Consider the following 27,628-nt stretch of genomic DNA (forward strand, 5'->3'; position numbering starts at 1 on the left):
AAATAAAATGCTGGAGCCAGCGGTCTTAGAGGTGGAGGAGCTTACGTGGTGACAAAGATGGAGGAAATCTTCGGAGATGTTCTCACGTTGCCAATATGAACCCCTTCCGCTGGTAGAGATGAACAGATATGCTTTCCTTCTTTCTTCACCTTTCAACACTCTGATTCTCTACATGTCTTTTGCTCACATGCGTCAGAATGGGCTGGGTGGTCACAAATGACCCCCAATATCTCATAACCTCAAGAGGTACCTGGGCATAAAAATTATTCATATTTTATGAATGAGTAAATTGAGCCTCGGAGTGAATGTAAAATGTGCAGGGCTCTCCATTGGCAAAACCCTAAGGATGCAATACTTAAAATTTCTCCACATGCACTGAGTACTTTCAGTGGTAGCTGCAAATCCCCCTGGATCACCACGTAGTGTGCAATCGTGTGTCTTTATCTTAGTTGAGACTTCTCCATCCAGAATTCGGTAACACCACTCCCGTGCTGACGGGGGCGCTGGACAGAGATGGCCAGGGAGGAGAATTAGACGAGGCGGTAGAGTTCTCTGGGTAGGGCTTACAGCCTGTCATTGGGTGCGTCCTGTTCCCACGAGCCCCTCCCTTGCCTGAAGTCAATTCATGAAGATCTGACTTCATTGTGCAGGGTTTGCGGAAAGGTGGGATCTGGCTCAGGGTGTCCCCGGCTGGAGTCCCCACCCCGCGGCAGCCTCGCCCAGATCTGGCAGAGCCAGGGGCGCACCCGGGAGTGTAGAAAGGCGGGGAGAAGCTGCGAGGTTGAAGGCGGGGCGGACGGCTGCCAAACTGGCCAATAGGCGGCTCCCCAGCTGCAGAGCAGAGAGGGCAAGGGCGCTGCCGCCGGCACCACTGCCTCCCAAGTTTCCCCTGGTGTGTACACCTTCCTGGCCGCTCTGCTCCTCCCGGCGCGTAGGGTCCGGAGAGGCAGGAGCAGAGGACTCGGGACGGGGTTTCTGAGGAAGGGGAGTGGACGGGCACCCGATCCGCTCTGGAGGGTCGGTGAAAGATGAAGGGCCGGCGGCGGCGGCGCCGAGAGTACTGCAAGTTCGCTCTGCTGTTGGTGCTGTACACGCTGGTACTGCTGCTCGTCCCCTCCGTGTTGGACGGTGGCCGCGACGGGGACAAGGGCGCCGGGCACTGCCCGGGCCTGCAGCGCAGCCTGGGAGTGTGGAGCTTGGAGGCGGCGGCCGCCGGTGAACGCGAACAGGGCGCAGAGTCGCGCCCGGCTGCCGAAGGGGGCGCGGGCCAGTCCCCCCAGGTTCCCGGCAATCTCAGCGGCGCCGTCGGGGAGGCGGTGTCCCGGGAGAAGCAGCACATCTACGTGCATGCCACCTGGCGTACCGGCTCGTCCTTCCTGGGCGAGCTCTTCAACCAGCACCCGGACGTTTTCTACTTGTACGAGCCCATGTGGCATCTATGGCAGGCGCTCTATCCGGGCGACGCCGAGAGCCTGCAGGGCGCGCTCCGAGACATGCTGCGTTCGCTCTTCCGCTGCGACTTCTCGGTGCTGCAACTGTACGCGCCGCCGGGGGACCCCGCCGCGCGCGCCCCGGACTCGGCCAACCTCACCACGGCCGCACTCTTCCGCTGGCGGACCAACAAAGTCATCTGCTCACCGCCGCTGTGCCCCGGGGCACCTCGGGCCCGCGCCGACGTGGGTCTTGTTGAGGACACAGCCTGCGAGCGCAGCTGCCCACCCGTGGCTCTACGCGCCCTGGAGGCCGAGTGCCGCAAGTACCCGGTGGTGGTCATCAAGGACGTGCGCCTGCTGGACTTGGGGGTCCTGGTGCCCCTGCTGCGTGACCCGGGCCTCAACCTGAAGGTGGTGCAGCTTTTCCGCGACCCACGGGCCGTGCACAACTCGCGCCTCAAGTCTAAGCAGGGATTGCTGCGCGAGAGTATCCAGGTGCTGCGCACCCGCCAAAGGGGAGACCGCTTCCACCGTGTGCTACTGGCGCACGGCGTGGGCGCTCGCCCCGGAGGCCAATCCCGCGCGCTGCCCGCCGCGCCGCGTGCCGATTTCTTCTTGACCGGCGCGCTCGAGGTGATCTGCGAGGCGTGGCTGCGCGACCTGCTGTTCGCGCGCGGCGCGCCCGCCTGGCTGCGGCGCCGCTACTTGAGGCTGCGCTACGAGGACTTGGTGCGGCAACCGCGCGCCCAGCTGCGCCGCCTGCTGCACTTCGCCGGGCTGCGCGCGCTGGCCGCGCTCGACACCTTCGCGCTCAACATGACGCGCGGCGCGGCCTACGGCGCGGACCGGCCGTTCCACCTGTCGGCGCGCGACGCCCGAGAGGCCGTGCATGCCTGGCGCGAGCGCCTGAGCCGGGAGCAGGTGCGCCAGGTGGAGGCGGCTTGCGCTCCAGCCATGCGTCTGCTGGCCTACCCTCGCAGTGGAGAGGAAGGCGACGCGGAGCCTCCCAGGGATGGCGAAGTGCCGCTGGACACCGAGGCCGACGGTGCCACGTAGCCTCCCACTTCCGCCCCGGGTCGAATCCGGGTAAGGTGGCCCTGGGCACGCGGGAGAGGGTCTTGGGGGAGACTGGAACACACTGTGGAGGAAGGAAGAGAAGGGAGGCTGCCATTCTGGATTCCATATGGTCAGATAGGGTCCCAGCAGGTGGGAAAGTCTTGATCTTGAATTTTGGAGAGTTATCGGGATCCCTGGCTTAGCCACCTGCCTTCTCAAGGAGGGCCCTGAGATGAGAGAGAATATTGAAGTATGGCAGAGATGGAACCCATGCCCCTTGATCCTCAAGGGGAGGTATCGGAGGTCTGAGAACAGCAGAGAAGCCTTGAAATAGTCATGATGGAACTCAGAACTGGGAGTTGACACGAAGAGTACAGATTTTGGGAAGCATTTGAGGTTGATGATTACCAAGTTCTCTTGATGCCAATTTGCCCTGTAGGAAAACTTCTTTCAGTGGTGTTTGCTGGCACAGAGAGCCAAAAGCAAGATTTGGTGGCAATATATGAACTCTAACCCAACCTCCCTCTGATCTTTCAGTTTTGTATTTCTTCTCTGTCTCCTTTATGTGCAGGCTCCAGGGCTTTCTCTCCTAAGTTACCAAGCATGCTAGGCACAGTTAGAAGGCTCTTGCAACCATTTTTGTACATTTGTGTGTCTCAGGCCCTGGTGTAGTGGAGTAAAATAGACTTTGCTTTTCTCAACTCATGTGCCTCTCTCCACCTCCTTCTCTCCGCCTCCTCTCCCTCCCCCACTTCCCCCTCTTCCCTCCCCCCCTTCCCGCGGCTGGCTTTTTGCAGGATATTTGACCATATCCCATTCACACCAGGTCACAAAAGCTGCCTGGTCAGCTTCCTCTACTGCAACAAAACTTCAGGGCCCCATGCCATTGAGAGAGGGGACCTTAGATTGGCGTTAGCAGTTTCCCTGCTAACAAGGAGCTATGTGAAAAGGCACCCTCCCCCCCATTTTGGTTCTTTCTCTATAGACTGTTTATCTGAGGATGCTAAAGCGGGGCTTAAATGACTTCAAAAAGTGTTCAGCGTCAGGGTCAGTGCATTGCCTGTAACATTGGGCTGAGGAAGGAGTTGCTTTGGCACCATGCTGGCCATCGCCTCTACCTAGTGGCATGGAAGTGCATTTCCCCAAACTCACTGTGAGTTGGAAGGGTGCCACCTTCGGCACTGTGCAGTCCAGAGGAGGAGGAAAAGCAGTACGGGGCGGGCGGAAGTGACTTAAGTTTCCATTCATTATTTTATGGTGTAATTCAGCATTCCCTTGGGATGAAGCTCAGGAGGACAAAGGTTGAAGATGTTAAGGGAGATGGATTGTGTTGCTGATTGAGCCGGGTTTCAGAGTGATTGCGGAAGCTGGCTAAGTGATTTTTCTCCCCGCAATCCAATCAACTGGTTGTCCTAGTCAGTTTCTGTAATTGCTAGGAAGTCTGTGTTCTTTCCTGATTTCCAGGGTAAAGGAAGGTAAGGCCCAGAGTGACTTGTCACATCTTAACAAAAACATCCTTTCATCTGCTAAGTCTGTATTTATAGATGTAACAGAGTGGTCCCTAACCCTCCTGGACAGACCTCTGGAAGCTTCCTCTCCTGGGCAAATGCTGTCCCGTTTTATGGTTTTACGACAGGGCAATCTCCCAGAAACGTTTGTTTTTATCCCCATTCTTACTAACATTTACTGAGTGCTGACTGGCATGTGCGAAAGGGCATGGGTAGGAGGGTACCAGGCATCAGCTTTGTCCTGGAGGAAGTTAAGAGTGTGCTGTGGCAAAACACGGTAGAGCTGCTTTAGGCTCTTTCAGACTTGGGTGACGGAGCACTTCTCACATTGGGCACTCACTGCCAATCAGTGGATTTACTAAAATGCTCCTGTTCCTGGTTCCAAGGAAGGTACCATTGCTAACTGCTGATGGGTGACTGTCGCTCCCCGTCTTCGTGGAGGAACGACACAGGACCCTGCGCTGTTCTTTTCGTCTGCTCGGCCCTCCCCGGGTTTGCTGCTGGTTCTTCCCGGGTTGGCTACTATCCCTTCCACCTCCGTGGAAGGGCAGTTCCCCCTGGCCACATTCCCCACTTCCGCAGGGGAGTGGCACACCGCCGGCCGGCTCTCTCGGGGGCTGCACGGGTTCCCTTAGATGTTCCCCATAGATGTTCCCGGTGCATGCCGTCTCTCTCCTCCTTTATAGTCCTCCTCCGCCAATCCCAACTCGGCTGCCCACACGCCGAGTACGCTGCTCTCCAATCAGGAGCAAGTCCTACAGTTTATTGGTTGAACTGGAGGCAGCTGTGCGGAAGCTGTTTACTTCTCTCCCAGCGCCATATTGTGGGAGAGCAGATGCATAGAATAAGTCTTAATTCGAGTAACTTAGTCTAGTCCGGATTGCTCCCCACAGATCCCCCTTTCTTTTTATTTTTTGGCGTTGATACGCGCCTGTCTTCGGTGTCCCGCGGCACACACTCTGCTCTACTTGCTAGAGTTGCCACAGGCTCTTACAAGTCCTATCAATCAGGAAAACCGAATCCGGGTCCTCTCTTCGCCATGTTGTGAGGAGGTTTTTAGGTGCTGATGCGTGCCTGTGTTCGGTGCCCTGCAGCGCATGCTCTGCTCTGCCTGCAGGGGACTTACAAGACCTATCAGGCAAACCGAATCCAAGCCTTCTCATTGCCTTATTGTGGGGGAGACTTATTAGTGTTGGTTCGTGCCTGTCTTCGGTGACCTGCAGCTCATACTCTGGTCGAGCTGCTTGCTGGCGCTTACCGCCTTAAATCAGGCAGACCGAATCCAAGCCTCCTAATTGTTGCATTGTGGGGAAGCTTTACTGATGTTAATTCGTGCCTGTCTTCGGTGACCTGCGGCGCATAAGCTGCTAGCCGCCGCAGGTGCTCATCGTGCTCATCGCCTCACTTAATCAGACAGGCCGAATCCAAGCTTTCTCATTGCCATGTTGTAGGGAGGCCTTTTTATTTCTCTATTTCTCTATCTCCGGGCATTCCTATTTCTCCCATTTTACTTCTATCCTCCAGCATTCCTATTTTTCTCACTTTACTTCTAAACTTCTGTTTCTCTTATCCCTGCGGCTTTCCGGCACCTCGCCCCGCCGGCGGGTTCCCGGCTCTGCGCCGCTTCAGCCCGCGTGCCTCTCTCATCTGCGCAGCTTCCCGGCTTTGCGCGGCTCGGCTTCGCGCGCTCCGCGGTCTCCACGCTTAACCCTTTCGCGTCTGAACCACGGCCTACGCCAGCCCCGTTCCCTATCTATTCACGCCCCGTGCTCTCTCTGCACGCGGCGGCTTCCGCGAGTAACACAGCGTAGCTTACGTGTCCGCCACTAGCATTCAATCTAAGTTCCCCGGGCTAGCCTGGCGAATTCAACCCAGCGTACGTCTCCGCCCCACGGTTTGGCTTCCCGTCCTTTGCTCCCCGGGCTAATCAGACGGATCCCAACCAGGCTCACGTTTCAGCTTCTAGTTTCAACTTTTCGCCCCCTATTCCCGGGCTAACTTGAGAATCCCAAAGTGGCTTTCGTGTCCGCCTTGGCCTGCCCCCCGCGGCTTCAATTTCCCTAACATTTTTCTCTACCCGGTATGTTTCCCCAAACTTTCCTCCAACGATATTCCTCCCTCATTTCTCCTGGCCTCTCCCCACAGTCCGCATCCGAGTCTGTTTGTTCTAGCTTTCACTTTCGCTTTCGACCTTAAAGATTTCTCCCAGCTTCCCCCCGTAGTCCGTATCCGAGTCTATGCCTAGGCTTTCAACAGCTTCCTCCGGCACCCTTTTCGTCCGGCTTTTCCCTAGGCTGTTTGCTAGTCTCTCTCTCCGGTATTTTCCCAGTTCTTCCCGTTTCTTCCCTGTTAAGTTTGCTATCCGACCTAAGTTTCCTATCCGAGTTAGGTTTCCTATCCGAGTCACGGCACCACTATGTCGCTCCCCCTCTTCGTGGAGGAGCAACACAGGACCCTGCGCTGTTCTTTTCGTCTGCTCGGCCCTCCCCGGGTTTGCTGCTGGTTCTTCCCGGGTTGGCTACTATCCCTTCCACCTCCGTGGAAGGGCAGTTCCCCCTGGCCACATTCCCCACTTCCGCAGGGGAGTGGCACACCGCCGGCCGGCTCTCTCGGGGGCTGCACGGGTTCCCTTAGATGTTCCCCATAGATGTTCCCGGTGCATGCCGTCTCTCTCCTCCTTTATAGTCCTCCTCCGCCAATCCCAACTCGGCTGCCCACACGCCGAGTACGCTGCTCTCCAATCAGGAGCAAGTCCTACAGTTTATTGGTTGAACTGGAGGCAGCTGTGCGGAAGCTGTTTACTTCTCTCCCAGCGCCATATTGTGGGAGAGCAGATGCATAGAATAAGTCTTAATTCGAGTAACTTAGTCTAGTCCGGATTGCTCCCCACAGGTGACCCCGAAGTTAGTTACACTCTATGCAAGGGAAAGGAAGCACAGAGAGTGGATCCTTATTAAAGGACTTTGTGCCATGCATGGAGTTAGGCGTTGCACATCTGTGATTATTTAAACCCATTTTACAGATGAGAAATCTGAGGCTCGGAGGAGTAAGTTGCCCAGAGTCACACCTGGGCTAGTGAGGGTGGAATAACATTTGGCTTTGGCATTAGACTCCAGAGATCATAATCTCCCCATGTCAACACACTTTACCTAGCTCCCCTTAGATTCTCTTGGCAGCACCCCAGGCACCCCGGCCAGCCTTAGAGACTAGTCTAGGATAGAAAACACACTTGGCTTTGTGACTAATAAAACCCAAACACTGAACAAATAAAAGATCCCCAAACTGCTAGCAGCACCTGATCAGGTGTTGATGAGCAGTCAACTGTCCACTGCAGTGATTTCTGTGAAAAAGCTGGGAGCTGTGAAGTGGCAGCAGACGTAGGATGCTGTTACGGAAAGGGGAAGATGCTGACATTATACGTGGGTAGCTCTATCACCCTCTCACATACCTTCAAGTGCCTCGTGGTTGAGAGCTTCTTGGCTAAGAATGCATGATTGTATGAGAGGGCTTCAGAAAGTTCATGGAAAATGCATATTATGAAAAGTACTATGTGTGCATATCAACATCTTTGCACCGGAAGTAACTTTTCTTTGAATCCCAGTTTTCTTCAACTTTTGTGAGTACCCTTGTACATTATCCACTACTGTCCTAAGCAGACTGATGTATTGTCCTATCCTTTATAGCATGTCTCCCTTTGACCTCTGCCTTTGATAGGACCAGAGAGTTCATTTTCCCCTTTTGTTCTTAAAAGGGAGAGAGAAAGAGAGAGAGAGAGAGAGAGAGAGAGGTCTCCTACTATCTGCTGGTTCACTCCCCAAATGCCCACAACAGCCAGGGCTGGGCCTGACCAAATCCAGGGACCAAGAGCTTAATCAGGGTCTCGCATGAGGGTGTCAGGGACCCACCCAACTGTAGAGCCATCAGCTGCTGTGCACCAGGGTACGCATTAGCAGGAAGCAGGCATTGGGAGCACAGCCGGGTCTGGAAATCAGGCAGCCAAGCAGTCCAAATAGGATATAGGCATCCTAAGTGGCATCTTCACTGCTTTGCCAAATGCCTGCCCCCAGGATTTCTTTTCTGTACGCACTTAAGACACCTTGATGTTTTTCCCTGACAAAGTATATGCACCCTTTGAAAGAAATGAGGCTTACCCTTGTAAGCCCTAACAATCAGGAGGCTTTCTTTTTTGTTTTGTTTTGGTTTTCAACTCTCCCTTGATTTTATTTATTTATTTATTTATTTATTTTAAATCATGTTGAAAACAGTTTACTTTTTTTTTTTGACAGGCAGAGTGGACAGTGAGAGAGAGAGACAGAGAGAAAGGTCCTCCTTTGCCGTTGGTTCACCCTCCAATGGCCGCTGTGGCCGGTGCGCTGCGGCCGGCGCATGGCGCTGATCCAATGGCAGGAGCCAGGTACTTATCCCATGGGGTGCAGGGCCCAAGCACTTGGGCCATCCTCCACTGCCCTCCCTGGCCACAGCAGAGAGCTGGCCTGGAAGAGGGGCAACCGGGACAGAATCCGGCGCCCCGACCGGGACTAGAACCCGGTGTGCCGGCGCCACAAGGCAGAGGATTAGCCTAGTGAGCCACGGTTCCGGTTTACTTTTTTAACTTTAAAAAATTTTCGCCGGCACCGCGGCTCACTAGGCTAATCCTCTGCCTTGAGGCACCGGCACACCGGGTTCTAGTCCCGGTCGGGGCCCCGGATTCTGTCCTGGTTGCCCCTCTTCCAGGCCAGCTCTCTGCTGTGGCCAGGGAGTGCAGTGGAGGATGGCCCAAGTGCTTGGGCCCTGCACCCCATGGGAGACCAGGGTAAGTAACTGGCTCCTGCCATCGGATCAGTGTGGTGCGCCGGCTGCAGCGGCCATTGGAGGGTGAACCAACGGCAAAAGGAAGACCTTTCTCTCTCTCTCTCTCTCTCTCTCACTGTCCACTCTGCCTGTCAAAAAAATAAAATAAATAATAAAAATAAATAATAAATAAAAAAATTTTCAATTAGTTTTTAACAGATTCAATATGGTACATAGATACAATTGTAAGAATATAATGGTCCTCCCTCCCTCTCTCTCTCTCTCTCCTACCCTCGTCCTCTCCCTTTCTTTCTTTTCTTTTTTAGTGTTTTTTTTTTTGACAGGCAGAGTGGACAGTGAGAGAGAGAGAGAGAAAGGTCTTCCTTTTGCCATTGGTTCACCCTCCAATGGCCGCCGCGGCCAGCACGCTGCGGCCGGTGCATTGCACTGATCTGAAGCCAGGAGCCAGGTGCTTCTCCTGGTCTCCCATGGGGTGCAGGGCCCAAGCACTTGGGCCATCCTCCACTGCACTCCCTGGCCACAGCAGAGAGCTGGCCTGGAAGAGGGGCAACCGGGACAGAATCCGGCGCCCCAACCGGGACTAGAATCCTGTGTGTCAGTGCCTCAAGGCGGAGGATTAGCCTAGTAAGCCGTGGCACTGGCCCTCTTTTTTAGTTTTTGAGATAATATATTTTAAAGTTACATTACCGTAAAAAGACTTAGTGCATCACCAAATAAGTGTAACACATAAAAAGAAAAAAGACCCTAGTTTAGTCGGAATACAGACCACAGCTATAAATAATAATTGAATGGAAAAATGACCATTTCACCCACATACAGTAAATTTTAAAGTAATCACAAATCATTAAAACTGTAGAGTATAACATTCCTAACCATTGGTTTGACAAAGGTAGAAAACAAAGTTTTACCAAGCTATATTTGCAGCAATACTGATGCACACAGACATTTCTTTTTTTGTTTTTGTTTTCTTATTTTTTTTCTTTTCTTTTTTTAGTTCTACCTCCCACATATAAGGGAGAACATGTGGTATCTTTCTGTACCTGGTTTATTTCACTCAACATGATGTCCTCCAGTTGTGTCCATTTTTTTTGCAAATGGTAGAATTTCATTCTTTTCTTACAGCTGAATAATAAATATTGCATTGTGTATATCTACCGCATTTACTGTATCCATTCATCTGATAGTGACACCTTGGTTGATTCCAAATTTTGGCCACTTCCAAATCCCTAACCAACAATTTTGAATGTCATTCCATTTTAATCAAGAGATGGAACCCTGAATGTTTTATATAGGCTTATGTACGACTACCCTTGGACTACCCTTGACTTAAATACACACGGCTAAAGAACAGGTATTTTAAAAACACTGCTCCTTTGTAGAACTTCTCATTCAAAAAAATGTATGCAGACTCCCAGTAGCAAATCGATCTGAGCGCCATCTTCCAACCAGAGGGCTGGAAGTTAGGCCAGGGTGTGTGTGTGTATGTGTGTGTGTGTGTACATATAGGTGTGTATGAGTAGCAGAACTGCAGTAAAGTGTGAACAGTTTTTAAAGACACATCATGGCTGGCGCTGCGGCTCAGTGAAGCTAATCCTCTGCCTATGGCACCAGCACCCCGAGGTTCTAGTCCCGGTTGGGGCACCGGGTTCCGTCCCGGTTGCCCCTCTTCCAGGCCAGCTCTCTGCTGTGGCCCGGGAGTGCAGTGGAGGATGGCCCAAGTGCTTGGGCCCTGCACCCACATGGGAGACCAGGAGAAGCACCTGGCTCCTGGCTTCGCGGATCGGCGCAGTGCACCAGCCACAACACGCCAGCCGTAGCAGCCACTTGGGGGGTGAACCAACGGAAGGAAGACCTTTCTCTCTCTCTCTCTCTCTCTCTCTCACTGCCTAACTTTGCCTGTCAAAAAAAAAAAAGACACATCATGTGCAAATCGTTAGTGCCTCTTGCGCAGTTTGTACTGCCTTTGATGCAGACATTCTCCAAGCCCCCTGTGGGCCTGTCTTCTCTTGGCAGGACTCCTCGGTTAAGGACGGATTTGGTGTTTTTGAAGAGTCAGGGCTCATCAAGTCTGGGGGAGGAAGCTGGCCCTGAAAAGTGAGGTGTGGGCATAAAGTAGTAACAGATGTTCCTTGGCTCATATGAAATAAGTCTTTTAAAAAATGATTTATCTATTTTTATTTAAACAAGAGAGAGATCTATTGGTTCACTCCCCAGATGCCTGCAATAGCCCGGGCTGGGCCATACCAAAGCCAGGAGCCAAGAACTCCACCTGGGTCTCCCACAAGGGTGGCAGGGATCCAAGTACCTGATTCCTCTGCTTCCCAGGTAAACTGGCAGGGAGTGGATCAAACAGAGCAGCCAGGACTCAAACCAGCTGGGATGACTCAGACTATGGAATGCTGGGGTCACAAGCAGCAGCTTGACTTGCTGTGCCCCAACACCCACCCCCAAAGGCTTCGGGACCCACCTCTTCTTGTTAATACTTGAGGAGACTTTGGCAAGACTCTACACTTTTTGGCTTGATTGCTCTTATCAGTAAGAAGAGGAGAGGCAGGAGTCTGGCACAGCAGTTAGGACCCTGCTTGGGATACTCACATCCCATATCCGAGTGCCTGGATTTCAATTCTGGCTCTGCTTCTGATTCTAACTTCCTACTATGCACACCTTTGGAGGCAGCAGGAGATGGCCCAAGTTCTTGGGTCTCTGCCACCCACATTGGAAAATCAAATTGGGTCCCGGGCTCCTGGCTTTGGCCTGGCCCAGCCCTGGCTTATGGTGGGCATTTGGGGAATAAACCAGCATAGGAGTTCTCTGCTGTCTGTATGTCTCTCTCTGCCCTTCAAATAAATTAATAACTTTTTAGCTAAAAAGAGGAGGCTGAATTAAGGAGATTTTTAAGTTTTCTTGGTGCTAAAGGTAGGTGACGTTTATTGAGTGCCCGTTTTGTGTGCACCATGTTCCTCGCTAAATGCAGTTAGCACTCAGCATTGAGGTAGGCAGTAATCCTATTTTATGGATGGTAAAACAAGTCCAAGGAGGTTAGGTAATTGTTAAGGATAACACAGCCAAAAGATTAAAATCAAATGCTCTGTTTTTAAATGAGTGCTCTTAAAATTTGTCAAGAAAACACAAGAGAATTCAACAATATGGAAAGATTTAATGTTCCTGCCATCCTTACTTCCTAGAAGCAGCCAATATGTAGATTTCATATGGCTTATTTCTAAAAATGCTTTATACACATTCAAACAAATGTATAGTTTGTTAAAGCACAAATGGGATTGAACTGTTATTTACCATTCTGCACTTGTTCTCCCCCCAAAAAATTTTTTTCTTTCTTTTTTTGTTAATTTTTTTCTTTTTTTGAAAATCTTTTCATGTCATCTTTTGAATGGCTATATTGTATTTCATTGTTGGAACATGCGAGGGCAATTCAAAATATCCAAGGGAAAATGAAATTAAAAGATTATTTTGGTGCAAAAAAAATTGAAGTTCATGCATGGCTTTTTATGATACACATTTTCTGTGAAATTTCTGAAGGTCTTTTGTGTGCATGGATTCCAAAACATTTTGTACCAAAATGAAGTTTACTTTTAATTCCATTTTCCATGAAGTTTTTGAAGTTCCAAGTTCCATACTGTAGCACGTTTAATTTATTCTGTTTCTTTTTTGCTATATTTAATTACAATTTTATTTTTATTTTTTGACAGGCAGAGTGGACAGTGAGAAAGAGAGACAGAGAGAAAGGTCCTCCTTTGCCGTTGGTTCACCCTCCAATGGCCGCCGCGGCTGGCACGCTTCGGCCGGCGCACGGCGCTGATCCAATGTCAGGAGCCAGGTACTTATCCTGGTCTCCCATGGGGTGCAGGGCCCAAGCACTTGGGCCATCCTCCACTGCCCTCTCTGGCCACAGCAGAGAGCTGGCCTGGAAGAGGGGCAACCGGGACAGAATCCGGGGCCCCGACCGGGACTAGAACCCGGTGTGCCAGCGCTGCAAGGCGGAGGAGATTAGCCTAGTGAGCTGCGGTGCCGGCCTCATTACAATTTTAGTAGCATCCTTATACTTTCTTTGCATCCACACGATCATATCTGTTGGAAAAATCCCTGTATTAGAGTGACCTCATTATCAAAAGCCTTTTTGATATGCTTTTTACATGTTGAAACATAAAAGTCTTCAAATTCACACCAGCTTTTCTCCCACCAGCGGTTTCTGAGAGCATCTGTTTCCCAGACTTTCAACAACATGGATTTCATTGAATTTCTTCATCTTGGCTAGTCTGATGGTTGGAAAATCCCAGCACCTTGGCTCTATCTGTCCCTATAGTCAGTTCACATGAGACGATGAGTGATTGCTTTATACCTCGGGTTATATTAACAAGAATGCCAAAATGATGAAATCAACTTCTTACCTTCGCACGGATGGTACAGTTTGACGGAAAAAACAATTATTCCCTTATAAAAGCACACTAGCATATCAGGTTGTTGCCCAGATAACCGTCATTTTGTTCTGTTGCAATGGATTGTACTTGTGAACTTGAACATCAGTGATTTTTTTTAAAAAAAGAGATTTATTTATTTATTTGAAAATCAGAGTTGCACAGAGAAAGAGAGAAAGGAGAGGCAGAGAGAGAAAGGTCTTCCATTCACTGGTTTACTCCCCAGTTGGCTGCAATGGCCAGAGCTGCGCCGATCCGAAGCCAGGAGCCAGGAGCTTCTTCCGAGTCTCCCATGCAGGTGCAGGGACCCAAGGACTTGGGTCCTCTTCTGCTGCTTTCCCAGGCCACAGCAAAGAGCTGGATTGGAAGTGGGGCAGCCGGGACTTGAATCGCTGCCCATATGGGATGCCGGCACTGCAGGCTGCGGCTTTACCTGCTACGCCACAGCCCCGGCCCCATCAGTGATTTTTAAATGAGGTTTAATCCTTCATACATTTGCTCTGTGCTCCTGAGAACGCTCTTTGTGTTCTTAAGGGGGATGGGCACGAGTGCCCATCTGCAGTTTTTGAGGCAGGATTCAGCAGGGTTCCTTCTAAGGGTTTTCTTTGTGTGTGTGGTGTGTTTCTGTTTTTACCTTGGCAGAGATTTCCTTCCCATGAATACAAGTGTCACATACATAGTTAGGAGTGATGCTTTTAAAAACATTTACAAAGTGCTGATTGGAAATTCTTCAGTACGCTTTCACCGTGAGCAGCCCAGGAAAGAATGAAACTACAAAAGCCAAACTGGCCTTGGTTTTTTGCGTATGACACGTTGGACAAGGTGACTCCTAAATGAACCTCTCTCTTTGTGAGATTGCCTGGCTCTGCGTCCTCTTGCTTCACAGTGGCACTGAAGGAACTTGCTCTCCTGAAAGAACCATTGCTGCTCAAGTGCAGTAGGGACTAAGAAACCGCGCTGGCCCAAGTTCAAGAACACGGGGAAGTAGAGAAGTGTTTGGGAGCTGAATAGGAAGCAGTGTCAATTGCAGAAGCGTTGCAGAGCTCAGTGATGTGTTCAGGAGAACCAGACTCCTTCAGCTTTGCTCCCCACTCCCTTAGCCCCCAGGCCCTGAAGCAGTGGCTATGCTGACATCTACAGCTGGCCTTGTTCATACCGAAGTCTGTCCTACCAGATGCTGAGAATAAACCAGAGCGTTCAGCTGCTGGTGAATCTTTTTGCCTTCCCTGATGACCGTGTTCTGAGCCAGCAGGTCCCCTCCTCCTGAAATGGACTTGGCCATGGAATTGCATTCTGCCATTAACCTCTGACATAGATGTGTTACTGCTTATAGAATTGAAGGCCTGAAGCCAGAGCTGTGGCATAGCAGGTAGAGCTACTGCCTGCAGTGCTGGCATCCCATATGGGCGCTGGTTCAAGACCCGGCTGCTCCACTTCCAATCCAGCTCTCTACTATGGCCTGGGAAAGCAGTAGAAGGTGGCCAAGTCCTTGGGCCCCTGCACCCACATGGGAGAACGGAAGAATCCCCTGACTCCTGGCTTTGGATCAGTGTAGCTCCAGTCATTGTGGCCATCTGGGGAGTGAACCAGTAGATGCAAGACCTTTCTCTCTCTGTCTCTCTGTCTCTGCCTCTCTGTAACTCTGCCTTTCAAATAAATAAATAAATAAATCTTTAAAAAATGAATTGAAGCCCTTTCCATGAAGGCTTACCTTAAGACTAGAGTGATAAAAGGTACCCTGGAAGACATGGGGTATTCTGGCCTGGAAATCCCAACGCCCAGAAAAAGTGCTTCAAGAGCAGACTACCGTGTAATTATTAGTATCATTGAGTCACAGTGTCCTCTGGCAGGATGCAGAGGAAACAGCCTAACTGCAGGCCTCAAAGCATATCATTCTGCCCAGAAATAGAACGTCACAGAAACATCCAAAGACGCTGAAGTGAGGCGAGATAGGAGCCGCCCTAAGAGGGAACGGAGAGGCTAACTGAAGAAGTCACTGCATACGGACAGGTAAGGTGAAAACTAGGGAAAGAAATGTCCCAAGGCTTTGAGATCACTTTTCCCAAGACTGAGATCAACTTTATCCAAAAAAAAAGGACTTTTCACTCTCTTACATTTGAGGGACCATAAGCCAAAAATACTAAAATCAACATTTTTAAAAATAGGACTTCTGTGCGACCAGCCAAGAGCTGGCCTATGTGAAGTATACAGATTTTAGAAGCAATAAAATGGATGCTGTCTCTTCCAGCAATGAAGGATATCACCAACACAGACACAATGAGCAAACAATGTTTTTCAGGTTCTGTAAACAACAAAGATGTTACACTTTTCTTGTCTTGCTTCTCGTATCCTCCGCCAGCTGCTAGGAATTTCAAAGTGGACAGGAGATGGGTTCGTTTGCAGGTGGGAGGATGGTTATGGGGGGGAAAAACCGCTATAATACAAAAGTTGTACTTTTGAAATTTATATTTGGTAAATAAAAGTTTTCTTAAAAAAAGGACCATTTTATAAAACAGACATGATTGGCTGCGAACACACACACACACACACACACACACACACCCTTGTAAAGAATAACCACAATCCCTAGCTTTATCAAATGCTGTTTAAATTTATTTTATTTTTATTTCTCCACAGTCAAAGGGGAAAGGCATAGTTTTGAGCTCGTGAGAAAAAAAAAAAAAAACAACAACCATGTCCAGATCCTAGGTGGGCAATCTGCAGCAATCCTGCAGACTGGGTGGGGCTGGGGAGGGGAGGCTGACTTTGGCCATCCAGTGTCTTGTGTCAACACAAACCTGCTCTGGGCAGCGGGCCATTTTACTATCCCCATCCTGAACTGTGCACCGGAAAAGCTAGGAAAGGGTGGAACAAACAGGAAAGGGTGGAACAGACCTACTGTCTCACTGTGCAGCGAGGGAGAGATGGAGGGGCAGACTGGCCTTGGGCTGCTCCACACACTCTGCACTGACTAGCCATCCTAACCTGGAAACCCTAATGCTGATTGAAGCTGTTGTAGGCAACCCCAGTGTCCCCCTCCCCCTACCTCCAGCCACTCATTTGAACAATAGCCCCTATGGGGACCAAATGACTACGTGAATTGCAGGACTAAGCTCCCTCATAGCCCAGCTCAGTGCATCTCCAACATCTGCAGGTGACCCTTCCAAAACATATCATAAAATACTGACTTGGATCCTTGGCTGGAGTTGCAAGCCAGTTTACGCATAAAACCAATTGCATCTGTCAACTGACATTTTTATCTCAGAGCAGCTCAATGAAAGAAAAAAAAACAAGTAGGCAAGCTCCCAGTTTTCTTAATACTGCATTGGTGCATGTTCATTTGTTCTCGAACGAGCGCAAAAATTGGAGAAAAATTATAGCTGGGGTGGGTATTATGAAATTGGAGACATGTAATTATTTTATTCTATTCTATTGGGGGAAATATTAGTGGTTTCATTTTTGCACTGGCTGACTCTGGTGCTTGAATGACTCAGGGACTGAGGGGGTTCTCTGCATTCCTCCCACGGTGGGCGGGGACAGCGGGAACCTAGGTCAGCCTAGCTCTTCACTGGGGCTGCCCAGTCCAGGCCAGGGGCTTCTCCCCTCCTTTCTCCCTACACTCCCCAGGCAAGAGTGGTGTGTGTGTGTGTGTGTGTGTGTGTGTGTGTGTGTTTCTGGTTTTGTTTTGTTTTATTGTATTGTGACTCAACCCATTTTTGCCTTGAGCAAGACTTGTTTCAGGGTCAGTACCATTGAGACTGTTATGGACTAGTACAAGTGTAACTGGCAACCTCTGCCACTGTCACTCTTTCACACTAAAAGTCTAGAAATCATAACATTTCTGCTGTTTAAAGTACATTTCCAGGCTACTTAGGGGACGCAGCTGTATTAGCAAACTCTGTTACATTTTATGTCGGAGTCACAGTGAGTGAATGCTCACACTTCTACATTTTTGGTATTTCAAATATTATTTTGCCATTACTCCTGAGTGGATCCCTTTAAAAGAAAAAAACACTTAATGGCTCTATAGTCATAAACATTGTCAGTCATTTCCGTTTTCCTTGGTACTGTATTTCACTGATTTGAAGTGAAAACAGGAAGGTTAAGAAAGCTTAACCTGGGTTAACAGATAAGCTTAGATGTTAACTTCATCCACAGTGGTGGGGATAGGGGTAGGGCTCCATTTTAGGATGCTGGGAGAAGACCTCACGTGCCAAAGCCATTTGTTGTGACATTTTCCAGAAGGAAGGCTAGTACAATAGGCTGGAAAGTAATCCAGCCGATGATAAGGGGACCTGCTAAATACCCGGAAGTCGCAGCCCCCTGGGCCCCAAGTGCTAAGTGCCAGCCTCAACTTTGAGCATCTGTGGAGTGGCTTTTGGTGGTCACCTCGGGGCTCTTCACCTGGTGCAAGTGTGTGGGCACGGACAGGATACGATGCACTGGAGTCCCAGGCATGTACCTTCCGGAGGCAAGACCGCGAAAAGCTCCGGGGAAGAAAGGCAAATGCAATGCAAGGAGTGGAAGTGAGGTGCCTGTGCAGCTTCCCAGATCCCCACGGCAGGCCCGGGCGCCTTAGCAGACTTGCAACGGGGGTCCCAGGAAGGCCACTGAGAGGCTTCATTTGCTTAAATCTTCTGTTCTGGAACTTGAAAGCCAGCAGGAAGCGGCTTCTTACCCCTCCCCCGCGCCCACTTCAAAGGTTGAAAAAGTGTGATTAAAATGCTACGAGTGTGTCTTCCTGAGTTATTCCGCAGTCACCAGGGGGAGAACCTCAGCCCAGCCAACTGCATGCAGCCCTGGCTCCGGAGACCCGCAATGAAGCTTCCCCTGGATGGCAGGCAGCGAGGCTATTAGTACATCAGCCAGCTGTATTTAGGGCCCGGCTGGTAATTTAAACACACAGAGGGAATGTAGCAAAGGAGATAAAATACACCCAGCTCACTGGAGTAACACTTTGAATCCTTATAAATGAACAATCCATTTTTTAAGTGAAAGCCGATTTGTGAATTATTTGCCACCTATTCTAAAAAAAAAAAAAAAAAAAAAAACAACCTTTTATCCATGGTTCTCAAAACAATGAGATACAGAAGCCTCTGTGATTCTTGCAATTAATTGTACAAAAACAATTTCTTCTTATTTATTTTCTATTATCGTACAGAGTGGGCTTTGAATAGTTCTGATGTGGACATAAACGAAAAGGTGTACCTTGTCTCAAGTAGTGCAGGGGGTGGCAAATGTTTTCATTCTCCCTGGAAGTTTAGCAGTTTTGAAATGTAAATCCTCACTTCCAAACACCTAGCAGCTGGGGAAAAGGACAAAGCCACAGACCTGGTCACTGTAGCTAGCTGAGAAACTGAATGTTTGGGTCTTAAATATGGGGGCCACCGCTGTGGCATAGTGGGTAAAACCCACTACATGTAATTATTTTATTCTATTCTATTGGGGGAAATAATAGCAGCCTGCAGTGCCAGCATCCCATATGGGCACCAGTTCGAGTCCCGGCTGCTCCACTTCTGATCCAGCTCTTTGCTATGGCCTGGGAAAGCAGCAGAAGATGGCCCAAGTGCTTGGGCCCCTGCACCCACGAGGAAGACCTGGAACAAGCTTCTGGTTCCTGGCTTCAGACTGGTGCAGCTCTGGCCTTTGTGGCTATTTGGGAAATGAGCCAGCAGATGTAACACCTCTGTCTCTCTCTCTCCCTCTTTCCATCCGTAACTCTTTCAAATAAATAAATATTAAAAAATTACAAATATGAGGGTACTTCAAAAGGCTCATGGAAAGTGGAGTTAGATGTTAAGTTTATTTTGGTACAAAAGACTCTGAAATCCATGCATAGTTTTTTTTAAAAAAAATAGTTTTTAAAAGAAATGTATTTATTGGAAAGTCCGAGTGACAGAACACACACACACACACACAAAGAGAGAGAGAGAGAGAGAGAGAGAGAGAGAGAGAGAGAGATCCTCCATCTGTTGGCCAAATGGCCACAATGGCCAGGGCTGGGCTAGGCCAAAGCCAGAAGGCTGAATTCCCATCCAGGTCTCCCACTTGGGTGCAGGGGCCCAAGCACTTGGGCTGTCTTCTGCTGCTTTCCCAGGTGCATAAGCAGGGAGCTGGATGGGAAGTGGAGCAGCCGACATTGGGATGCCAATATTACAAGCTTCAGCTTAACCTTCTGTGGTACAACACCAGCCCCTCATCCATGCATACTTTTTTCATAATATGCATTTTCCATAAACATCTTGAAGACCCCCCTGAAATAAGCATCCCTGACCTGGTTTAGAGACATTCGGAACTAGAGGCCGACATGAAAGGACGGGAACCCATCCTAGTATGGAGAGTGAAAGGGCCTGGAGAGGTTGCTGTCTGGTGCCCTGTAGGCTGCCCAGCTGGGATTAGGAAAATTTCAGTTAAGTTCTTCAAACACTCCAGAGCAGTAATAGTTCTTTCAGAAGTCTATTTTCTCCTCTCCCCACCCCTTGTACTGCCATTAATTTGGTTAAAAACTTGAATTTGATTGAAAGTCCGCTTTTCAGGTAGATTAAAAAAAGACATTTTTTTTTAAAGATTTATTTGAAAGGCAGAGTTGGGGGTGGGGAGAGAGAGAGAGAGCAAGCTTCCATCTGCTGGTTCACTCCCCCAAATGGCCATAATAGCCAGAGCTGGGCCAAACCGAAGCCAGAAGTCAGGAGCTTCTTCTGGGTTTCCCACATGTGTGATGGGGTACTTCCTTCACTGCTTTCCCAGGTGCATTAGCAGAGAGCTGGATCAGAAGTGAAGCAGCCAGGACTCAAACTGGTACCCATATGGGATCCATGGATCACAGGGGGTGGCTTTACCCAATACACCACAGCACCAGCCCTGTAAGACAACTTTTAACAAAAGGATGCAAAGAGGGTTTATGGGTACAGAGGTTGGTCTGGTAGTACATTCCATAAATGTTAGTCGGGCAGTGGCATCCCACCTGGCAACATTTAGCATTTAGTCATTGACAAAACCACCTGGAGTTACTGCCAAGCTTTCTGGGTTTTTAAAACAATCCAAAGGAAGACTTGAATACATGGGCCAAAGAAATAGTGACAGAGGAAGTTATTTTTTTAACTGTTTAATTTTGAAATCATTATAAACATCACAGGATGTTGCAGAGACAGTACAGAAAGGTCCAATATCCCCTTTATCTAGTTTCCCCTAGATGAATATCTTACATGCACATTAATCTCAACATTAGGACATTGACATTGGTACAATCTGATGATTTCCATTTTCAACAGGTTTTAGTTACACTCAATTTGTGTGTGTACATATGTGTATAGATTTGTGCAATTTTTTTTCATAGATTTGTGTAAGTATCACTACAGTCAAGACACAGAACTATTCCATCAGCACAAGGAAACTCCTGTGCTACCCCATTATAGTCACACATACCCCTCCTCAACTCACCTCTTCCACTGGCAAACACTAATCTGTTTTCTGTCTCCATAATAATCATGTTATTTCAGGAATATTATTTAAGTGAACTCATACAATATGTAACCCTTTGAGATCGGATACTTCAACTCAGTGTAATTCTCTGCAGATTCATCCAGGTTGTCTTGTGTAACAACAGTTCATTTTCATTAATGAGTAGTAGTCCATGGTGTGAATTTAACCATTTACCTTTAAAAGGACAATCGGATTGTTCTCAGTCTTGGATTATTACAAATAAAGCCGCTATGAATACTCATGTACAGGTTTTTATATGGGCACATTTTTTCATTTGCTGGATCATGTGGTGTATCTGAAACTGATTTTTTAAATCAATTTTATAAGAAACTACCAAACTGTCTTCCAGAGTAGCTACAGCTTTGTACATTCCCACCGGCAACGTGTGAGAGATCAAATTCTGTCCATCCTCACCAGCATTTAGTATTGGCATTTAGCATTGTCACTTGCATTTAGTACTGTATTTTATATGTTCCAATAGGTATGCAGTGATATCTCACCGGGGTTTTAATGTGATAGATAGTGATGCTAAACACCTTTTCATGTGCTTATTTGCCATACATACATACATACATACATATATGTATGTATATATCCTCTTTGGTGAAATGTTGGTTCAAATGTTTTGCATATTTTCTAATTGAGTTTTTACATTTGAACTTTGAGAGTTTTATATTCTAGACACAAATCAGTTTCTCCCAGTCTTTATCATCTTACCAAGGTGTTTTGAAAAGCTAAAGTTTTAATGTTGATGGAATCCAATTGACCAGTTTTTCCTTTTGTGAATTGTACAATACCACACTGTTCTGATTTATGTAGTTATATAGTTATACGGTATCTTAACATTGAGTAGAGTGATTCCTCCTATTTTATTCTTTTCCAAAAAAAGGTTTTAGCCACTCTGGTTCTTTGCCTTTCCATATAAATTTTAGAGTAAGTTTGTCTATCTACAAAAATCATTGATATAATTTGATAGGAATTTTTTAAACCTATAGATTAGGGGAAACTGACATCTTTGTTATTTTGAATCTTCCAGTCCATGAACACACTATGTCTCTACTGATTTAGATTTGATTTTCAAAAACATTTTTAGATTTATTTTATTGGTGTCAACATTTACTACTGATAGTGTGAAGTGTAATATCCATTAAGCTTCTTTTATCTGGCCCCTCTACTTCTCCTAAATATTTTCTCCTCTTATTTTGAGAACTACATCATACAATGTTATGATTTTTGCTTTGCCATCAAACAATTTTATAAACTAAAGACAATAGTCTTAAATTTATTTATACTTGTATCCTTTCTATTGTTCTTTCTTCATTTATGATATTTCAAGTCTCCTTTTATAATTTATCTTCTGTTGGAAGAACTCTCATTAGTTCTTTTTTTTTAAGATTTATTCATTTATTTGAAAGGCAGAATTACAGAGAGGCAGAAGCTGAGAGAGAGAGAGAGAGAGACAGAGAGAGACAGAGGTCTTCCATCAGCTAGTTCACTCCCCAGATGGCCACAATGGCTGGAGCTGTGCCGATCCCAAGCCAGGAGCCAAGAGCTTCTTTCGAGTCTCCCACGTGGGTGCAGGAGCCCAAGAACTTGGGCCTTCCTCTGCTGCTTTCCCAGGCCACAGCAGAGAGCTGGATCGGAAGTGGAGCAGCCCGTATTTGAACCAGCACCCATATGGGATGCCGGCACTGCAGGTGGTGACGTTACCCATTACTCCACAGTGCCAGTCCACTTCCCCCTCATTAGTTCTTTTAAGCAGTTCTACTGGCAACAAATTTTGTTAATTTTCCTTGGTCTGAGAATATCTTCACTTCACCTTCATTCCTCAAGGATATTATTGTGGGATGTAGAAGGCTGGGTTGGGGGCCTGTGTTGTAGCATAACAGGTTAATCTGCCACCTGCAAGGCAAGCATCCTATATAGGCGCTGGTCCGAGACCCGGCTGCTTCACTTCTTTTTTTTTAATTAATTAATTAATTAATTAATTTGAGAGCTAGAGTTACAGAGAGTGAGAGGGAGAGCAAGAGAGAGAGAGAGAGAGGCCTTTTTTCCGTTGGTTCACTCCCCAGATGGCCGCAACGCCTGGAGCTGTGCCTATCCGAAGCCAGGACTGAGAAGCCAAGTGCTTTTTCCCAGTCTCCGTCATGGGTGCAGGGGCCCAAGGACTTGGGCCATCTTCTACTGTTTTCCCAGAGCATAGCAGAGAGCTGGATTGGAAGTGGAACAGCCGGGACTAGAACCGGCGGCCATATGGGATGCCAGCACTGCAGGCAGAGGATTAACCTACTGCCGGCCCCTGGCTGCTTCACTTCTATAGAGCTGCCTGCGAATGTACCTGGGAAAGCAGCAGTAGATGGCCTAAGTGCTTGGGACCCTGTACCTATGTGGGAGACCCAAAAGAGGCTCCTGGCTTCTGCCCGGCCCAGCGCTGGCCATTATAGACATTTGGAGAATGAACCAGTGGATGGAAAATCTCTCTCGCTCTCACTTTGCCTTTCAAATAAAAAAACTTGAAAAGAAAAGCAACTGTGTGTTTAAAAGATCAGGTTGACAGTTATTTTCACTCTTGAAAAATGTTTTCCCACATCCTTCTGACCTCAATGCTTTCAGATAGGAAATCTATTTATATTACATAATTGTTCCCATAGATAATGTGTCATCTTTGTAGTTGCTTTTGTGAATTTTTCTTTGACTTTACTTTTCTTAAATTTGATTATGCTTAGTATATATTTCTTTCGGTTTTTCTTGCTTTGGATTCTTATAGTTTCTTGAATCTGTACATGTATGTCTTTTGCCAAATTAGGGAAATTTTCAGCCTATTTCTTCACATACTTTTCCAGCCCCATTTACTTTCTGGAACTCTGATAGTGTGAATGGATGAAGCTCGGTTCATCTTTTTCTATTCTACTTTCTGTTGTTTGCATTGGTTAATTTCTATCGTTCCAGTTTCAGATTCTCTAATTCTTTACTCTGGCCACTGTTGAGCCTATCCTGTATTTTCCTTACTGATTATACAGTTGTAAAGTTTTTACATTTGTATTTGTTTCATTTGTTTCAAGTGTGCTCATCCTTGCTAATTAAAGCATGTTTTGGTTAATTTCAATTCAATATCTGTGTAATTTTAGCGTTACTATCTGCCAATTGTCTTTTCTCATTCATGTTGAAAATTTCCCTGCTTCTTGCTTTGCTTTTTTCATTGGTGCTTTTTTCATTGGATCCTGGACATTTGAAGTATCATGTTATGAATCTCTGGATCTTATTTAAATCTTCTATTTTAGCAGCCCACCACTGGAACCACACTGATGGTGGAAGAAGTGGTGCTGAACTTGGTTACTGCTGGGTCAGGGTGGCAGTTCAGAAATTCTGGCTGCTGACAGGAGAGGGTATTATTTTCTGTGATGCCTGCTTTCTCTCTAGGCTGACACTTTGGCTAGAGATATTAGGCTTTTCTTGGGTCATTTTGTTTCCATCTGTGGCCATTTGTGTCCATTTGTGTTTTTTTTTTTTTTTAACCTGCTGGTTTCTTCATCATCCATCCCAGGATATAGAGGAGCCAGAAAGAAAACCCAGGGAACTCACAGTCAGGTTGATCCTCAGTTCTCAAGGTTCCTAACCAGACTGTCTGCTCTCCACACTCTAGACTCTTCTTTGTCTTACATATCTTGTTTGGGGCGGCAGGGTGTTGGTAAATAAACTTTGTGGAAACAGTATGAAATACATCTAGTCTATCTTGTGTGGAACCAGAAATCAGTCCATCTGCAAACTGGTTTTTATTAAACTAAATTACAGGGGGCCAGCGCTGTGGCGAGTTAAAGCCCTGGCCTGAAGCGCTGGCATCCCATATGGGCGCCAGTTCTAGTACCGGCTGCTCCATTTCCGATCCAGCTCTCTGCTATGGCCTTGGATAGCAGTAGAAGATGGCCCAACTCCTTGGGCCCCTGCACCCACGTGGGAGACCCGGAAGAAGCTCCTGGCTCCTGGCTTCAGATTGGTGCATCTAGGGAATGAACCAGCGGATGGAGGACCTCTCTGTCTCTGCCTCTCTCTGTAACTCTGTCTTTCAAATAAATAAAATAAATCTTTTTTAAAAATATATAAACTAAGGCCGGCGCCGCGGCTCACTAGGCTAATCCTCCGCCTAGCGGCGCTGGCACACCGGGTTCTAGTCCCGGTCGGGGCGCCGGATTCTGTCCCGGTTGCCCCTCTTCCAGGCCAGCCCTCTGCTGTGGCCAGGGAGTGCAGTGGAGGATGGCCCAGGTGCTTGGGCCCTGCACCCCATGGGAGACCAGGAAAAGCACCTGGCTCCTGGCTCCTGCCATCGGATCAGCGCGGTGCGCCGGCCGCAGCGCGCTGGCCGCGGCGGCCATTGGAGGGTGAACCAACGGCAAAGGAAGACCTTTCTCTCTGTCTCTCTCTCTCACTGTCCACTCTGCCTGTCAAAAAAAATATATATATATAAACTAAATTATTCTGAAACTCGACGTGGTAGATCTAAGCCATATTCGCAGAATATTAGAGATTAATAGAATAGCTTTTAAGGCAGTTGTGAAATCAGCTTATTGCTTATTGTGAATTCTCATGGCACATTTTTTTCTAATTATTTATTTTATTTGAAAGAGTTACACAGGGGCCGGCACCGTGGCATAGTAGGTCAATTCTCCACCTGCGGCCACAGCATCCCATATGGGCATCGGTTCTAGTCCCGGCTGCTCCTCTTCCAATCCAGCTCTCTGCTGTGGCCTGGGAAAGCAGAAGATGGCCCAAGTCCTTGGGCCCCTGCATCCGCATGGGAGACCAGGAAGAAGCTCCTGGCTCCTGGCTTCGGATTGGCATAGCTCCAGCTGTTGCGGCCATCTGGGGAGTGAACCAACGGACGGAAGACCCTTCTCTCTCTCTCTCCCTTTCACTGTAACTCTACCTCTCAAATAAATAAAATATTAAAAAAAGAGTTACACAGAGAGAGAAGAAGAAGCAGAGAGAGAGAGAGTCTTCCATCCACTGGTTCACTCGCCAATTGGCCGCAATGGCCGGAGCTGAGCTGATCCGAAGCCGGGAGCCAGGAGCCTCCTCTGGGTCTCCTACACGGGTGCAGGGACCCAAGGACTTAGGCCATCCTCTACTGCTTTCCCAGGCCACAGCAGAGAGCTGGATCGGAAGTAGAGCAGCCAGGACTGGAACCAGCATCCGTATGTGATGCTGGCACTGCAGGTGGCAGTTTCACCCGCCATGCCACAGTGCCAGCCCCCATAGCACATTTTTAATCATCTTGAGAATGCTTCTTTCCCAAACTCTACATCAGTTCTGTTAAGATAACAGACAGCTTTGCTACACTGGAACATGTCAAATTTGGTGACAGGATCAATGGAAGGATCACAAGAAAGCCAGAAACTGATGACAGAACTAGCACAGACATGTCACAATCAGCTCACATACTCCTATAGTGACATAAGCAGTATGCTTGAATGAGAGAAGGAAAAAAGTTCACGTGCCACAGAGGTGGAAAACTGGGCTCATTGCCTATGCAGGCTGTTTCACAGAAAACTGGTTGTTGGTGGTATGATTCCGCAGGATGAACAAACACAAGAATGGATGGTTACCTGGTTGTTGCCTAAAGGTACAGCTTCAATTCGAGCTCCTCTCCTCACTACCCAGCAGTTTCCAGAAAACTGCTCTCAACAGGCAGCCCGCAAGGGCAGCGGCATACTGACAGAGCCATCCTGATGGAGGTGCCCCTTTCAGGAAAATTTTCCTGTCTTTGTCTTCACCAAATACCTCTCAGGTCACAATTTCTCTTGGGCGGTTTTCACAAACCAGATATGTCACATGATTCAGTGAGAATGTCCAGCACTGAATACTATAGCTTGGATAAGGAAGATTATCATATTTAAGAAGCCTTACATTGCCAGGGTTCAAGAGACTGTGGATTTCTGTGTCCCAATGTTCAAACATCCTTTGTTCGTTCCCTTCCAGGTCAGTCACCATGAACCAGGGCACTCAGCATGCTGCCCCAGCACTGGAGAAGCAAACGCCGTGGAGGCAATCTATCACACTGTCAGAGCCTGCGACTTGACTTGGTACCAACTGCTGTGCAATTCTGCTGAGCAGGAATATCACGAGCTGTTAAATAATGACGGACACATTGGTCCAGGCAAAGTTTCCCGTGAGGAAGTGACAGTGCAATGTGGATATTTATGGCCATAAAATAGGAGGAACTTGAGTTCCCAGGCTGAACCTGCGTCTGCTGGAGCCATTTCAACAAGGCATCTTAGCAACAAAGAAGAGATGTGATTTGGTTCCATTTCACATCAGCAGGTGTCTGTACAAAAACATCAATGCGAATAAAGGGCCAAGTGCAGTCCTATCTATCTGGATTAAATTTATTAATATTAAATAAAAGTATGGGTGGTATTGTTTTAAACCTGACACAACCAAGTCTCCTTCAAATAGCTTCCCTCACCTATCCAGAGCCAAAGTTTTTTTTTAAAGTAATTTTTCTTCCTGGGATGGGAGAACCCTAATGAACTGAATCAATGTTTGTTTTTCAATTGTTCTATCTGGTATTTTGTAATTATACTAGAAATGACAGGATCTGTTTTTGTCTGGAAGCAGATGTTATGATGTAATTCCATTGCATGGTTCAGGTTAAAAGCTAGTCTGCATACAAAAAGAATATGACAGCTGTGAAGGAAACTATTTTGGGTGCAAGAATTTTAGCAGTTATCCAGGAAGAATCTAGGAATGAAGCTGCAATGTCAAATCCACTCACCTCAAAACCTTAACAATCTGAAGATGCCAACGTGCAGTCCCTTTTTCAGGGTTTTACACTCAAAGCTGCAGCAGTCACCAGCAGAGGCCATGATTCAAGTATTTTTTTAACTTTAAAGGTGTATTAAAAAAAATC

At 47.7% G+C, this 27,628-nt stretch overlaps 1 protein-coding gene across 1 annotated transcript; it reads left to right on the forward strand.

Moving 5' to 3' along the window:
• The first annotated feature begins 846 nt into the window (after positions 1-846).
• On the forward strand, positions 847-27,123 carry CHST7 (carbohydrate sulfotransferase 7). Its single transcript, XM_002719879.5, has 2 exons — positions 847-2,519; positions 26,698-27,123. The coding sequence occupies exon 1, from the start codon at positions 1,029-1,031 to the stop codon at positions 2,487-2,489; it is 1,461 nt and encodes a 486-aa protein (XP_002719925.1). The 5' UTR covers positions 847-1,028; the 3' UTR covers positions 2,490-2,519; positions 26,698-27,123.
• The last annotated feature ends 505 nt before the right edge of the window (positions 27,124-27,628 follow it).

The sequence above is a fragment of the Oryctolagus cuniculus genome, chromosome X (genome assembly GCF_964237555.1).
Source record: "Oryctolagus cuniculus chromosome X, mOryCun1.1, whole genome shotgun sequence".
Lineage (NCBI taxonomy): Eukaryota > Metazoa > Chordata > Mammalia > Lagomorpha > Leporidae > Oryctolagus > Oryctolagus cuniculus.